We start from the raw sequence: 17,647 nt of genomic DNA, 5'->3' as shown, positions 1-17,647 counted from the left end.
AGATAAAACCAGGTTGAGGACCTACATTGAAGATAGATAAGTGCCGGTTCGCACGTACCCTATATAGGCCTAAATGAGTTGAATCAGCCGTTGAAGTCTTTTCTTATTATCTAGCCATAAGGGAAATAGTTAAGAAAATCCTTCGACGATATCCGAACTCCTTTTTACAGAAAACAGATAAATCCATTTTATCCTTGTAAACAGATTTTGGAAGGTTAGGAGTTTTTTTTATTTTGTGATGTTTGTAAGAGAAACAGTGAAGATAATTTCTGTCAATAAATTTGAATTAATTCCCATAAAATTTTTTTCAGGGGTATTCCAAAAATGTTTTAAAGCTCTACATCAAGAATCATCAGAACAAATAAAGTGACGTCACATGACATTAAAGCTCTCTTGTAACATCGGTACTAAAAAAATGTCACATTTAAGGAAACATGATGGGGCAAAACAAACTGGTAGAGAAAAATACAAATAAAAAGCCTGATACCCCACGAGTTTTAGCTCTGTTACATTTTGAAACACACGAAGTTTTTAGTTTAGCAGTCTGTGAGTGCGAGTTTTCGTTGGCACAGCATTATCTTTCAGTGGTTCTTCGTTCCCGTCAGCATGGATGTCAACATTAGGTGCCTGCAGACACAAGGGAATGTAGAGAACATTTCAGGGCCTTCTCACTTGGAACAGATTCTTTTCTTCTGATGTTGTGAAGACATTTCCGTATTAAATCTGGCTTCGCTAGGGGCAAGTTTTCCAACGAAAGGCTAACAAATGCGCAACAAGTATCCCTTGGCATTGTGGCACAGGTGGCTGTTATCAATTCCACATAAATGTACGCCAGTTGGACGAAAAGGCTTCAGTGTAACACATAAAATATCCCCAAAATAGGATTTTTTGCACTGATGTTTGTCATCAATCAAGAGCTGATATATTTATTTATTTCTTTGCTGTTTTGCGCCGTACTCAAGAATATTTCACTTATGTGACAGCGGCCAGCACTATGGTGGGAGGAAACCATGCAGAGCCCGGTGGAAACCCACGTTTGCTGACAGACCTTCCCACGTACGGCCGGAGAGGAAACCAGGGTGAGCTGGACTTGAACTCATAGCGACCGCATTGGTGAGAGGCTCCTCGGTCATTACGCTTCGCTAGCGTGCTAACCGACTGAGACACGGAGGCCCTCAGAAGAGCTGATAAGTGTGTTGATGGTTGATGTGATGCTTTCAGTGCTAGTGATTGGCCAAGTCCATGGCGGATTCTACAACATGGCTACTCGGAGTGAATCGTCCCTCAGTGCTATGTCTGAAGTATTTCATTTTCACGGCTTCCAAACCTTTACTGAACTTTTAAAAATATTTTGAACGATACATGTGGCTTACAGACAGTTTGAGTGACCTGTATGTAATGGGTACTGTCTCTCTGAGCAGAAATATAGACTTCATCGAAGATGTCTTTACATTTGCGCGAATCTCACTGGCAAATGTCGTGTTTTTTCACCCTGTTACCTATAAAATGGTTGTGTTACCTACACACTGCATTGTAGGCTTAACTAAAGGTGGCCCCAATCTCGTAGTTTCACGTGTTAAATATGAATGAATCCCACTCATGTGAAAGGAAGTAACTCAGAAGAGGCTGATTAAATGACGTTATACTTCCTGTTCAGCGATTGAGAACATGCAATTTCCCAATAAGATACACAAAAGTAGATTCAGAATTATTCGCTGAGGCAGTATGAAGCTGATATTTCCTTATCACAAAATCTCGTGTTATTCTACAGGTGCGAATTTTATTTTGCGTCGGATCAAGGACGCTCGGGTAATGATTTAGATAAAGCTGACCACAAAACTGTCAAATTCCCAAACGTCCCGACGACGTCTCTGCACCATGGTTGGGTCTCTAGTGATAATCGTTACGGGTATGTTGACGTAAGTATGGTGTCGCTTTCACATAACGGAGATGGCCTGTAAACTATATTTTTCAGTGGTCGGAGAAACAATAACAAAACAGAAATGTAAGATACTATCAAGTATTAAATCATTCATTACTTGTAAATTCGTTATTTCGCTAGAAAAAAAATAACGAAAGAAAGAACCTGCTATGTTAAGACCGGAAATCGGCCCCAGAGCGAAAAACTGTCGACCTCGAGTAGCGAAACTGATTATAGCTGGGAGTGACAGCTGCTGACACACTCGTAACGTTACTTGTTTTTTCAGTTCTGTATTACTGAAGCGATGCATAGCTCATAAAATGGAAAAATTGTAACCGTCTCCAAGCACACTGTAATATGTTTTTTTGCACGAGACACTGTTGAGTTATAAAAATCACTGCTGTAACTTTCTGAAAAATCCTTGAACACGCAGTCACGTACCATTCTAATTCATGATAACACTTATTTAATGCTAGACGACCTTTATCTTTACTCACACAAAAGCATGTTTCCAAAAAAAAAAAAAAAAAAGAAAAGAAAAAAGAAAAGAAAAGTGTCACAAAGATTCAAACATTTCCGCGATATGTAAATTTTTCTCCGCAGCGCCTCCGCAGCACCAGAACAAAATTTGATATTTTAAAAGATATTTTCTGGTTAACGTTGATCTTCATACTGTAGTTTAAAAACACAGTACCTCGTTTGAACGAAAAATTAGTGTTTTTGATGGAGAGGGTTTTGGAGGGTTATTACTAGGCAACCATCTCTTTTATGGCATTATAACTTTCATGAGTGCTTCGGCCAAGTTTTGTACTTCTGATTTTGAAATTTACAGAATTGTGGTTGGATTTTGAAATTTGAACTTTCTTAGCATACCTCTGGGGCCGATTCTCCTCCTTACCGTACCAGGCCCTTTTATCATTGGTCAACGTTTCTTTCCGTGTTTGTTACTCCATGTTAGTATACCAGCGTCAATGCGTTAACCATGTAACGAATATATGAATTATAACGTTAACAAAACGAAACTATGACAGCATGTAGAAATGCACACATGAAGGTTTCGTAAAAAGATATTTTTCTGGTTAAGGTTGATCTTCATACTGTGATTTAAAAACACAGTGCCTCGTTTAAAAGAAAAATTAGTGTTTTTGATCGAGAGTGCATTTTTGGCGGGTTATTATAAAGCAGCCATCTCTTATATTTCATATAACTTAACTTTCATGAGCGTTTCGACCAAGTTTTATACTTCTGATTTTGAAATTTACGGAATTGGGCTGTAAATTGGGCTCATTCTCCTCCTTACCGTACCAGGTCCTTTCCTCATTGGTCGCAATTTGTTTCCTTGTTTATCGCTGTCCACTTAACTCCTCGTTTCCGCAGCTAATGTGCATTTGTATACACTAATGCGTTTCTATGTGTTATTACGCCAGCGTTTGTGATGGATCTGGGGATATCAGCAATACCTAACATTATTATTTGTCGCCAGGGCCGCCGTGCTGGCTGACGAAGAATGTCACTGGAATGGACAAATGACCAAGGGCCATTGTCAGTGTTTCTCTGGATTTTACAGAAGTGACTGTTCCGGCGATTGTGGGTGCAACGGGTATGGCACTTGTAAAACAGGTAAATATAGACACGTGATGTGCTTAAAGCCGTCATGCTACATCGGAAATACTTCAGCAGAGCTTCTATTAGCAGGAGTGTGGCTGTGGTATGTAGATGTAAACTAAGCTTCGTTCCGTCATCAAGTACACTGTACAACTCAAGCAGTAAATGACAGGGCAAGTGAATAAAAAGATAAGAGCATTGATGAATGAATTAATCATTCACCCAAGGAATCATTCACTCAAGGAATGAAGAATAACACATTCAACAAATGCACCATTCGATTAATAAATTATGGTTGGAAATGGCCAACTCGATCAATGAATCATTCAGGTAATAAATCGTTCAAGCAATACACCCTCTAAACCTAGCAATGAATCACTCCAACCCAACAATGAGTCATCTAGGCATAAAAGGATCAACAATTTATTCTGCATATGATAAGGCAAGTTCTATTCCTTCTCTTGGCAGCCATGCATCGTCGTCTATATATCAACAGGTTTGTCTGGTACGCTGTTTTGTAGTTTCGTTATACACATCTGCACCACATCCCTGAATCTTATTTGCGCAGAGAGTTGACAAATAGGTGTCTTGCCGAGAATGGGCTTTATCTCTTTACAACACGAACATGTAGCTATAATGCATAAAATTACATATTTGTGACGTAAGATAATTTCACTCAAGGAATGAAGAATAACACATTCAACAAATGGAATAATTCTATTCCTGCTCTTGGCAGCTAGCAACGTCGTCTATATATCAACAGGTTTGTTTGCCCAGAATGGTGACAAACAGGTATCTTGCCTACAACTGGCCTTATCTCTTTACAACACGAACATGTGATTATAATGCGTGAAAATCCATAATTGTATCATGAGATAAAAAAAGATTCTTAAAAATTTTTCCATCAGTTTTATTACGGAGGTATAAGTAAAGCAACGAATAATTTTCATTTTAGACCATACATGTGAGTGTGAAGAAGGCTGGAAATGGTCAAGCACGGAACGGAAATGTGTATGGGATTGTCACTGTGCAGATGGTGAGTAGTGTACGAAACGGAAATCTGTATGAGACTGTCACTGAGCAGATGGTGATTAGTGTATGGAACGAAAAGGTGTATGGGATTGTCACTGTGCAGATGGTTATTAGTGTACGGAACGGAAATCTGTATGAGACTGTCACTGTGCAGATGGTGAGTAGTGTATGGAAAGGAAATGTGAATAGAAATATCACTGTGCAGATGACGAGTTGTGTAAGGAACGGAAACGTGTATGGGATTGTAAGTGTACAGATAGTGACTAGTGTACAGAACCATCACTCTGTATAGGGGCTATCACTGTACACATGATGAGTTGTGTACATGGTGAATACATAACGGAAATGTGTATTTGACTGTCACTGTCAGATGGTCATTAGTGTATGGAAAGGAAATGTGTATGGGACTGTCACTGTACACATGGTGAGTATTGGTTCAGTCGGTTAGCGCGCTAGAGAAGCGTTTTTACCTAGGAGCCTCTCACCAATGCAGTCGCTGTGAGTTCAAGACCAGCTCATGCTGACTTCCTCTCCGGCCGTAAGTCGGAAGGTCTCTCAGCAGCCTGCGGATGGTCTCCCGGGCTCTGCCCGGTTTCCTCCCACCATAATGATGGCCGCCGTCGTATAAGTGGAATTTTCTTGAGTACGGCGAAAAAACCAATCAAATAAATAAATAAATAAATAAATTGTACAGAACGGAAATGTGTAAGGGACTGTCACTGCCCCGGTGTGAGTAGTGCACCGAACAGAAGTGTGTATGTGGCTGTCTCTGTGGAGATGACTAGTACTGCAGAAAACGGAAATGTGTATAAGATGCTCACTGTGCAGATGATGAGAGGTGCACGGAACGGAAATGTGTTTGGAGCCACCTATGTATGGATGACGGGTACTGCACGGAAGGCAAATGTTTATATGATTGTCACTGTGCCAAGTGGTGAATAGTGCCACGTCATGGACATATGCATGGGGCTGTCAGTGCTTAGATGAGATGTAGTGTGCGGAATGGAAATGTGTAGAGGATTGTCACTGCACAGATGGTGAGTGAGTGAGTGCTTGGGGTTTAACGTCGTACTCAACAATTTTTCAGTCATATGACGAAGGAATCTTTAAGGTGCATGTACGTGTAACGTGCCTCCTTGTAGCAGGACGGATTTCCACCGCTCTTTTATTTAGTTGCTGCTTCACTGAGACGACTTACCGAAGGTAAGTAAGCCGCCCCGCCCGAGCCATTATACTGATACGGGTCAACCAGTCGTTGCACTATCCCCTTCATGCTGAACGCCAAAAGTCTTAGGTGTGACTCGATCAAGGATTGATCCTGGATCTACCGGTCCCGAAGCGGACGCTCTACCAACTGTGCTATCCGGGCCGGTTGTACAGATGGTGAGTAGTGTATGGAACGGAAATGTAAATAAGATTGTCCCTGTGCAGGTAATGCGTAGTGCATGGGACGGAAATATGTATGGGGCTATCTGTGTACAGACTGTGAGTAGTGATCGGAACGGAAAATCGTATGGACCGTCATTATGCAGGTGATGGGTAGCGACTTGGAAGAGAAACATGGGAATGTCATGATATGTGTATGACCTGTAGTGCCCAAACGAAGCCGTGTCACTGTACACTGTGCAGTCCCCAGGTTGGAAATTATCTCGATTGTTGAAAACGCAATTGTGTATGGGAGTGTAGTTATACATACCATGTGTACAGTGATCTGAATGGATCTGTATGTTGAGCCACGTGTATAACTGTGCAAATGCTCTATTATGCATGTAATGTCAATGTGCAAATGACGAATAGCACCATGAACGGAAGTGTGTAAAGGAATGGTACAAGGACTCAAGTAAGTAAAATTACTCTAAACGCTTAGCAGATGACTTCAATTTTTTTTGTAAGATAATAAAGTTTACATTTATAGAAGCATTTTTTTCAATAATGCTGAAAAAATAAAAATTTAAATAAGTGACTTAAAGTTCCATTGGCACAGTGTGTACTAAACTTTCATCCCGGGACGAAAGCAGCAAGCAAAGTTGGGTGTTGAAATATCCTGATTTGAGTTTCCTGTTGGATGACCCTGATAACCTGTTTTTCTTATCACCAAGCGGTTATATAGTCATATGGCTTCCAGGATAAACTATATCAATAACAAAACATTAAAAATACCTGGTGGTCTGTAACAACTAGTGTATTTTATGTGATTTATGTTTACTTATATCAATGATGGCGATCAGTTTTATTGTGGAAGTAAATGGAATGTCTGGGATAAACGTCTGACCTTTGGCAAATTACTGACGATCTTCAGGAAATGTGAGAAGGGGAAATTCTGTTCCCAAATCCCTTGTTCAAAGTCAGGATAGAGCTCCTCGCTTGGGTGCACACGCGTGTGTGCCTTAAGTTTATGAATTACTTGCATTGTATGTATTTGAAGGAGCGAAATGTATTGGACCGGGAGTATGTGGGTGTAAATCACACTGTGTCCACGGAGACTGCTGGAATGGCCAGTGTGAGTGCTGGGAAGGTTACAAGGGAGCCACGTGTGCGACCTTTGACCCAAATTCGTAAGTAGGATACCAGAAGGTAACTTTCGCAAATCACATATAATTGCCATTTCAAGAAGAATGTGTAAATACTTAGGTATTTTACGGAGGCCCACAAGTGTCAGAATTAAATTTATAATAGGCTTTCCTCTCACAAGGTGGTATCCTGAAAACAAAAAAAAATTTAAAGTGTCTACACAAGCAAATTATACAAAGCAGAGATAATCATGATACACGGCCTCGCTTATAGGTCACCTTACGTAAAGATAACATGTTTCTTGCACCCAAGAAATTGACATGTGTAATATAATTAAAATATTAATCATGAGTACCACAAAAATAGCAGTTCTTCTGTTAACTCACTGACAGATGTTCAAGTTTAATCAGTGATTGATAAAGTCCCGGGAGTAGCGGTATTTAAGAAAAAAATGGAAATACACTGCCCTGCGCTGGGAGCATGCGTTTGTCATGTAAGACACATGGGTATTTCGCTATTTGATTTATTTCACGTGTGCACAATGCACCACAGTGGTGTTAATGATAAGATAAATGTTAAACCTTGAGCAGTATAAGACATAGGCATATAAGTGGCATTATCTATATACAAAAAACCTGGACTCGTGTGCAAGATGGTGTTCTTGGGATAAATTTACACTAATTCATCGTTTGATTTTGAACTGTAATATATCAACTTCGTGGACATGCTCACCATGCTTTATGATTCGTCCAGTTGTTCACAGACAGTCATGCAATAAATGGAAATCTTTTAAAAACTTTAAACTCATCTACGTTGATAATAGAATGATGAACAAGGGAGTTAACGTGGGAATGAACCTTGGTGGGATAACCTACTATTCGTCTGAGATAAAATTTGTTGACGTCCTGAAGGAATCGGCTGAATGGATTACCCAGAGAACAGACGGGCATGAATGGAACACCCAAGAACAGAACAAACTGCACCTGCGACCAGACGGCTATCCGGCTAGTTTGGATGGTAAGCCATCAAGACGTCACGTAATACGCGCCTATCTTCACGTCTGTTTGTTAATAAATACACACGATACGATTCACGACTACTGTATATTAAGTTTCCTGGAAATAACATGATAGGGCTTATATCTTCACTCATAAATAAAAACAGTGTATTTGTTCGAGTTTAATAAAACGCTAAACAAATTGTGGCTCAGGAAAACTAATATGTAATGTTCTTTTCAAAGACATCGTGCATAGTCTGGTTCCCTGACGTTTTCTGCGTACCTGGAATGTGAAGCAATTACCGCCATTTGACGTCAGAGGGAGGGTACCAGTCAGACTGTGCACAGCTCTCCTGCTTTATCTAATTACAACTGCTGCTTATATGTATCTTAAATTTCACATCGAAACTAGTTTTTTGTTTCTGTTTTTGTCACGACACCGTTAGAGTACTGCTGATTCATTTCCCTGGGTTAGGGCCTATATCTTCACTCATAAATAAAAACAATGCATTTGTTTAAGTTTAATAAAGTGCTAAAACTTGTGGCTCAGGAAAACTGATATGTAATGTTCTTTTCAAAGGAAGCGATTACCGCCATCTGGCGTCAGGGGAGGGAACCAGTCAGATTGTGCACAGCTCTCCTGCTTTATCTAATTTTAGCTGCTGCTTCTGTTTCTGTTCTTATCGATAATGCATATACTTTCCTCAACCATGGTTACCCTCATTTTAGGTACTTTGGTCGTGGGGAAGCTATTTTTCCGCGGTGTAGGCAATTATCAGCCCCACAGCGATTACACATTGTTGTATGACGGAGAGGGACATATCGTCTTCAAACTTGTCAACCACAAAATACTCAAGCAGTTCAAAGGTGAAAATTTCCTTTGTGTTTTAAAATCTCAATGACAGGCAGATGTAAACTTGAGCTTCTTTATGCTTTAGTCTAAATTTCAGCATATTTTTCAGTTTCCCCTACAACTTTAATAAAACAGCAAATAATATGAAAGCGACCCTTATTAACGCAAAAATGCGTTTCCCACATAACAACGTTGTCAGCTTATTATATTCAAGGGAGGTAACTTTAATTCATGATGTTTGTGCCTAAAATAGTTATTATAATGGTTATTTCCCTTGTTTGTTTTACAGGTCGATGGCTGATCCATTTTGAGCCGGGACATGGGGGGATTTTTTTCAGCATCACTAAAACTAATCCGCACAATCCTCTGCGGAATGTGAGAATTGTGCTGCCTGGTTTTGAGGACCGATATGAGAAATTCCCCTTTAACCCTGTGTTCCAGGAGCCACTTAGGCGATACTCTGTCATCCGATTTATGGACTTCTTGCACACTAATGGCCACGGCGTGAGTAATGTGCCTCATAGTATCAGTACGATCGTAAAGCTGAAATCATTGCTAAAAACGAAGTTTTGATTTGGCAAAAACCATGAGTGGTCAAGAAAGTGGTCAACTGGTCACTTACTCCACACTTGTACTTGTTTGTGTTTATTCTGAAGTTAGGTGCCGTATAACATCTCATATCAAATGGAGAAATTAGATGTTTAGGCTATATAAGAATTAGGCCTGCCAGCAGTAGAAATAATAGGTCTGCTTGCACGATTTCATGTATGGAATTAATATAGGCTGATGCGATGAGTGGTTTGCATGCCCATGTGAAAATGCATCATATGCAATTATCATGCATATACTGTGACGTAAACACAGGGAGCTACAGGGTCGACTTAACTAATGGGCCGAAAGTTGGCTCGTCACATCTTCTCGATATTGTTAGTCTAGGTAGCCTAAGTACATTCTTTTGTTTTGATGTGACTATTTTGCTAATTTTTGCAATTTTTTGTATTGGCCATTTTTATCAATTTCGCTTTGAGTGACAAAATTATAGGATAACTGTTTGCTGACTCGTGGGTTAAAAGATATATCGAGAGCCGTTGAGAATTATCTGTACCAGATACTTTTCAGAATGTAATCTCTTCAAATCAAGGCTTTCTTTTTATTTCATCGCACGTTTTCAGGAACTACAATTTGTAGCCGACACTTGTCTTTCTTGAAGATGCAAGAGTTTGTATGTTACTTTTCTAAGCTGACATATATCAACCTCTGTTCCTGGTTTTAGAAAAAACAAAAACAATAACTCTACTTTATCAAAGTCGTTGAAATCACTGATACGATAAACTAAATTCACAAGCTTCATGAGCGCGAAGGACCCATTAATAAACCAATGAGTGAATGAAGAAGTCAACAGTTATAAACTCAGCTATCTTTTCAACAGCCTGAACCCACGACATGGGCTACTCGTCGGAAGCCAGACTTCCACACCCAGCAAGGCAATTCCGGGGGTGCCCTGGAGTACATGATTCAGCTATGTAATACTATGGGGATCAGTCCTTGGTTTAACATGCCTCATGCCGCCGACGATGACTTCGTCAGGAAATTCGCACAGGAAGTGAAGAAAAGTCTCAGACCGGATCTACATGTAGGTATACTTCTAAAGTAACATTCGCTGAATTTTGCCGGTAATTTAGGAAAGTAATGCTTGCAATATCTAAAGTATCGTTAGAGATATCAATACAGTGCAGTTTGTAATAACAACGACATTTGTTATAGTCATTATAAAAAGCCATTAGTATGGATGCCACATAGTGTAGCATTTACTGTAAATTTGAGCGTCTATTTACAAATTTACGTATATATCTTAAATGCGTTACATTAGTTATCCTTTAGGTGCGAGGATAAACGTATCGGAAATATTTGACATTATTCTGAAGAAAAGGTGATGAACCCTGCAGGAAATGGTGAAATGGTGAACCCCGTATGATATGATGATGAACCCTACATGGTATAGAGATGAACCATACATGATATGGTGGTGAACCATATATGACATGGTAATGAACCCTGCATGAAATGGTGATGAACCTTGCATGAAATGGTGATGAACCCTGCATGATATGATGATGAACCCTGCATGATATGGTGCTGAACCCTGCATGATACGATGCTGAAGCCTGCATGATATGACCATGAACCCTGCATGAAATGGAGATGAATCCTGCATGATATGGTGGTGAACCATATATGACATGGTGATGAACCCTGCATGAAATGGTGATGAACCTTGCATGAAATGGTGATGAACCCTGCATGATATGATGATGAACCCTGCATGATATGGTGCTGAACCCTGCATAATACGATGCTGAAGCCTGCATGATATGACCATGAACCCTGCATGAAATGGAGATGAATCCTGCATGATATGGTGATGAACCCTGCATGATATGATGATGAAGCCTGCGTGATATGACCATGAACCCTATATGACAGAAAAGACTAGGGGTCTTAGATACATTTCTAAGATACATTTGCTACAAATTGCTTCGTCATTACAAATTGCAATTATATAGGTAAATCTGTGCGTCTGAACCCATCAAATTAATTCCGGTATGTTAAAACACAGTACTGAAAACCAGTCGAATATATGAACAAGTGGAAAACAAATGATTTTTGGTCTGATATTCCCTCAAAATATTGGAAATCGTTTATAAACATGTGTATTATACTATTTATACTTGTATACCATCTTAAATAGATTTCATCGCCTACTTTCAGGTTTACGTGGAGTACTCTAACGAAGTTTGGAATGGCATCTTCCGCCAGGCTAAGTATTCCCAGGAACAAGGCGTCAAGCTTCATCTCGACTCTGAAAAGTGGAAGGCGGGTTACAAATTCTACAACAAACGTGCCGGTGAAGTGGCGGATATCTGGAGCAGCGTACGTACAAAAAGTAGCTATGGTGGTTTTACAACACTTGGTGCGGAAATTGCTCTTTGGAAACAGTCACTGGTATGGCTTTAAAATGGCACTGAATCTACACGACAATGGCGATTTTCAACCACAGTGATTGTTGGAAGTGTCAGGAAGTGTCATGGATGCTCAACACAAAACAAGAAGAACTGTCAGACTGTATTTGTTTCTATCTTTGTTGTACACGTGTGATTATTCTTAAACTGTTCAATAATCCATGCATATCACCTGATTGCTTTAGGTATATGGACATAGTGAGAAGCTGGTCACTATATGGGCATGGCAGACTGGGAACTTCGATTACAGTAGACAAGTCATGAGCCACCTTGGGGAGAATACCAAGAAGTTTAAGGCTGTGGCTGTGACTGGGTACATGGATTGTGGAAGAGTCGCGGACAAAGATGTGAGATTGAAGATTGTTAATATTAAATGTAGTGAAAATAACCGATCACTGGAGAAAACCATCAATCTCTGCATTAGTTTCTGGAAGGTTTCTTCTGTTTCATAGAATTTAATTTTGCCAAAAAAGCGGTAAATGTCCAAATCCGATGTACACGTGACATGCTACATTAAAATTCTTGCACTTTAACTTCGTTTAACTTAAACAGTATTCCATCTATTAAAACTTTTATTTGAGCAATTTATGTCTTTTGGAAACTTTATATTTTACTTTTCCCAGCCCAAATTCGTTGACATGTCCATGGCTGAGATTCTACAGCATTGCCAGAACGACATCAATAACAATTACCCGAAGACGTGGGGAAAATTCCTCAACATGGCCAAGGTAGGTGGAATACTTAGCATTGACATAACACTTTAGAGAACGTTAGTTGCATGATATAAGTGCATATTTGTAACATGTAAAAGAAGAAAATAGTAAATAGAGTTGCAAATGACCTTTTGAACCGCTTCTCTGGTATTCTTAAAGCTGAATCTTGCTGAGTATTCTCACTTGCATGGACTGATGAACATAAACAATATTTCTTAAGTGAGTGAGTGAGTGATTGGGGTTTAACGTCGTACTCAACAATATTTCAGTCACATGACGACGAAGGAATTCTTAGGGATATTTCTTAAGTATACCTTCCTTGCTGAGATAATCTGTGGCTGTTTTGGATTTTATGGATTTTTAGGGCCTAAGTTTTGGTCCACTGATACAAAGCTGCTACGTGAATTCTCGACTTATGAATGTCTTACGAAAGGGATTATTTATTCAGCGGAAATGCACTACATAATAATTCTCTGTTTTAAAGATAATGCATCCTTTTGCATCTGTGACGTTATGCTTGACTTTCAAGGATCATGGTTTAAAACTACTGACATACGAAGCTGGACCGTCCGTCTCTGAAGGGGGAGCAATTGTAAACGGAGCTAACAAGGAGGAGGTGACCAATAAGGCGATCGCTTTTAACAAAGACAGTCACATCGAAACGGCTGTTTACGAGCTCCTAAACAAATGGAATGGCGTCATTGCCAAAGCACCAGGCAACAGTTTTCCAGGAGGGTTGTTCAACTATTTCGCCAGCACTGGAGAGCCTAGCAAATATGGTAGTTGGGGCATGCTGCAGTACACTGGACAAGATCCGTCCACGGTTCCCAAATATAGGGGAGTCCAGCGTTACATAACTAACCATTTCCCAAATAATCCACTCGGACCTCGCTGTAGCTTCGTCAAAGATGGCGCCCTGTGGTTCGGTTGCTTCCAACAAGGGAATAAGTTTCAGTGCGGCCAGTCGGACACGTCGGGCAGAAGCTGGGCGGTAAGTTTGACAGCTAATTGGGGTTTACCAGAAGAGCTCTTCATCGAATCTAGGTGTCAAAACAGACCTTTGTATACTAGCCGTTAACCAAAACAGACTGTCGATGTCAATAATCGCAAGGCCAATTTCCAAAACAACGTTCACCACAAAGCATCAAAGAGAATACATATGAATATTTCAGTTGCGTTTTACCAACAAACCAACACTTGTCGAGATAGAGGTACATGTATATGCTATTTCTAATTCACTTTACTCAACATACATGTGCCTATATATTGGTATTCTGCACTGAAGTGATGGGCATTTGCGGAGGATAAGTTCGTTACATGGTTGTTCAGTGACAGATACGTAAATATATGGTGTCAGTAACCCGCATATTGAGCTAGGCGTCATGAAGGTTACTGACATCATATATGTACGTATTCTGTCAGTGAGTAACCGTGTAAGTAATAGAATAAACTCCAAAGATGTACGAATTTACTTATCACTAAATATAGGGTTACATAAATACGTATACTTACATGTAGATACAATTTGTACCTCTTCGGTCGTACGTGGGAAGGTCTGTCAACAACCTGCGGATGCTCGTGGATTTCCCCCGAGCTCTGCCCGGGTTTCCACCCACCATAATGCTGAACGCCGTCGTATAAGTGAAATATTCTAGAGGAAAGCACCAATCAAATAAATAAATAAATAAATACAATTTGTAGCCAATTTTTCTATTACTGGTAAATGTTGTAAACGAGGAGTAATCTAATACTGCTGCAGAGCAATCGCCTCTAGAAAAACTCTTATGGATCTCTATAGACGAGCAAACTACTAGAAACCATATGTCAGAGAGATTGAAATGAGCCTTGCTGTGATCTTGACGATTTGCATCATTCATTACTCAAGATCTTTCGATAGATGGAGACACCACTATATGTGGGTTACATCCTCTAGGTATTCAAACCATGAAAACAAGGTCCATACAGAATTTTAACAGGAATCGTGAATGGTGAATTCATTGTAAGATGAAACATATGAATCCTTGTTTTAGATGGTAAATTAAAAGCTCTCAAAAGCTTTAGTTTTAGAGTTACGAGCAGTTCAGTTCAGTAAATCCTATTGTGTTTTAGTTTGCGTCATGAAGTCCGTTAAAAAGGAATCAGAGCCATCGTTCAGAATTTAATCCCAGCAAGATTGTCAGTTGTACGCGGAGTCCAGTCAAACAATGATCCTTGTCAGTGATCATTGTCAAGTTCAGAATACTAGCCTCAGTTCAGTTTTTCTATTTACAATGAAAGTATTGTGCAGAAACTGTACGGTCCCCTAAACATTCATCAGAAGCTGAATGATCCCAAACTTAGTTTGGTAAACTTTAAACTGATTGATCACTCGATCACAGTTTAGGATTTCCAAGCTGAAGGTCTTCACAATCTAAATGATTTCAGAATTCTTAGGCTAGCCACAGTTCAGCTTTTAATTCACTCAAAGTCATTCTTAAAAAACTGGAGGTTCCCAAAATGTTGCTTAAAAACTGGATGATTCGCAGGAATAGTTTAGAAAAATCCAAATCTAAATGTTTTGGAAGTCCTCTGGCGAGCCACAATCCAACTTTGAATTCACAGTGGAATGATTCCCCGGATGGTCCCCAAAACGTTTTTAAAAACTGATTGATCCCCAGAGCTAGTTTAGCGAATATTGGTTACAAGAATAAATGTCACCAGCCCCTTTTTAATCTTCGGAGCGGAACAGAGAAAGATTTGATTTGAGACGGGAAAGCTGCTCTGATAGTAATGGGGAAATCTTTTTTAACATAAATATTTTCTGCTGAAAAAATAAATTATTCCCCGATATTCAAAGTTTATTTTAAGATGGCAGATGCTTGATAAGGTTTCAAATTTCCTTCCCAAAAGTACAGCAAAGAGGTTCGAGTTTTACGACAGTTGTCAGTTTCGTCAACATGGCTGTTTACACCGTGAGAGTGACAAGGTGAAAATATTAGCTCAGTCCCTCGGGAAAACTGTTCGACGATGTCAATGTTTTACTCTAGAGGTCGAGTAAACATGCTGAATTCAATAGTTCAGTGGTGAAAATACGATATACTCTGTTCTTGGTGCTAGAGTAAAAATATCGACGCAAACGTGGTTAGTTTACATCCACTATGTCTGCTGATGGTTCAAATGTCATGAAGTGTCCAGATATCGTTAGCTGTTTATCGATGCTAACAATATTTCCTTAAATTAACGAATTTAGAAATATTCATCACATCTCATAAAGTGCAATGACGACAGCCTAACATGGTCTAACCTATAGTGAATGACATTAAATACTAAAGAATTCCAACTATCTGGGAGGTAATAACCATCAAACTTCACAATTCAATGGCATGGAATAATGTCACAATCACCCAAAATAATATCCTCCACTTACAAGAATTTGCAGAATCAAATAATGGCTGACTGTGTTTATGACAATCATATGTTCACAGGTGACAATTTAATATAATAATAGTTAATATATGATTAAAACCGATGACTTTTCGTTACAAAATTAATATGTACATTATTAAAGAAGTAATTTGTTTTACACGCACTAAAGTAACTAAGAAAAGTTCAGAAGTTATGTCAAAAATATGTACTCTATATGATTTCAGCTCCATTACTTAAACGTCTTACATGTGTACGTGATTAGTACATTGTATATTGTGCATGCACCCTCGTATTTGCGTTCAACCTTGTTGATGTTGTTTACTCACAGCATTATCCTGATCTTCATCTAACGGAGCACTCGTTCCTTGTCCTAGACGGTTATGATCTCAAACTTCACCTGGCGTACATCCGGGCAGTTGACAAAATCGGCGTGAACAGTTACCATACCATCGATACTCGCTCTCACCATGCTTGGAAATCGTGAGTACTTCATTCCTTCCATTTTCTTATTTTGCACGGGACAGTGAGTAATAATGTTCTCAAACAATTGTTTCTTTTTGTTTAATAATGTACATTCGTAAATATGTTTTAATTTTTTTTTTGCAGATTGACAGCAAATGACTACCACGCATATTTGGCTTATCGTCACGTGACGCGAAGGCTGCCCAATGGTGTACATAATGGCCTTGCAGCGCCCTCCTCATGTCATTAAGAGTTTTATGGTTTGTCTTAACTTAAACTGTGTGGTATTTTGTGGATAAAATGACTCGGTTTGCAAACTATGTCTTATGTTATAGACTCTAATAAAATAGCAGAAATGTTAAGGAAGTGGTGACTTCTGTTTTTGTATCTCAAGTAGAAAAATAAATCCGCTATACTGAAGATTCATTTGTTCAGCTGGCTTGTGTTATAACATCTTTATCGGCGGAGGATGAGAGTGAGCTTCAGATTTGGGTCTTTACATCCTTAAGCCCACAGACCTATTGTCATTCAGACAGAGATTCACAGGTTATGTACACTAGACGTAACACATCACCTAATCACAGCATGCGTACGCCTGACACTGCATACGTACAACAGGCTTGACACACAACCAATCGCAGAATACGTTCAAGTGGGTTGACGCACAATCAATCGCAGAATACGTACAACAGGCTTGACACACAATCAATCGCAGAATACGTACAACAGGCTTGACACACAACCAGTCGCAGAATACGTACAACAGGCTTGACGCACAAAGAGGAGCAGAATACGTACAACAGGCTTGACACACAACCAATCGCAGAATACGTTCAAGTGGGTTGACGCACAATCAATCGCAGAATACGTACAACAGGCTTGACACACAACCAGTCGCAGAATACGTACAACAGGCTTGACGCACGTCCAATCGCAGAATACGTACAACAGGCTTGACGCACAATCAATCGCAGAATACGTACAAAAGACATGACGCCCCCCACCCTTCCCCAGTGACAGCAAACGTACAGCAGACGTGACGCACCCCACAATCATTGTATACATGTACATACACCAGACGTGACGCACCCCTTGATCCCTACAAACCGTTCAACACGCATGACGCAA

At 39.7% G+C, this 17,647-nt stretch overlaps 1 protein-coding gene across 1 annotated transcript; it reads left to right on the top strand.

Annotated features, from left to right (window-relative positions):
* The first annotated feature begins 1,886 nt into the window (after positions 1–1,886).
* LOC135474001 (uncharacterized) lies at positions 1,887–16,884 on the top strand. Its single transcript, XM_064753977.1, has 14 exons — positions 1,887–1,919; positions 3,405–3,541; positions 4,482–4,562; positions 6,984–7,113; positions 7,893–8,086; positions 8,796–8,933; positions 9,209–9,423; positions 10,349–10,552; positions 11,689–11,850; positions 12,125–12,286; positions 12,563–12,667; positions 13,182–13,643; positions 16,386–16,537; positions 16,664–16,884. The coding sequence occupies exons 1-14, from the start codon at positions 1,912–1,914 to the stop codon at positions 16,767–16,769; spliced, it is 2,256 nt and encodes a 751-aa protein (XP_064610047.1). The 5' UTR covers positions 1,887–1,911; the 3' UTR covers positions 16,770–16,884.
* Positions 16,885–17,647: the final 763 nt, after the last annotated feature.

Source organism: Liolophura sinensis, chromosome 8 (genome assembly GCF_032854445.1).
Source record: "Liolophura sinensis isolate JHLJ2023 chromosome 8, CUHK_Ljap_v2, whole genome shotgun sequence".
NCBI classification, from domain to species: Eukaryota; Metazoa; Mollusca; class Polyplacophora; order Chitonida; family Chitonidae; genus Liolophura; species Liolophura sinensis.
Note: the sequence above shows the minus strand (reverse complement) of the source record. Positions and strands in the feature narration are given on the sequence as shown.

Coding starts and splice junctions, on each gene's coding strand:
- LOC135474001 (XM_064753977.1), top strand. Junction 10,553..11,688: donor GTCTCAGACCGGATCTACAT/GTAGGTATACTT, acceptor GCCTACTTTCAG/GTTTACGTGGAGTACTCTAA. Junction 13,644..16,385: donor CGTCGGGCAGAAGCTGGGCG/GTAAGTTTGACA, acceptor GTTTACTCACAG/CATTATCCTGATCTTCATCT.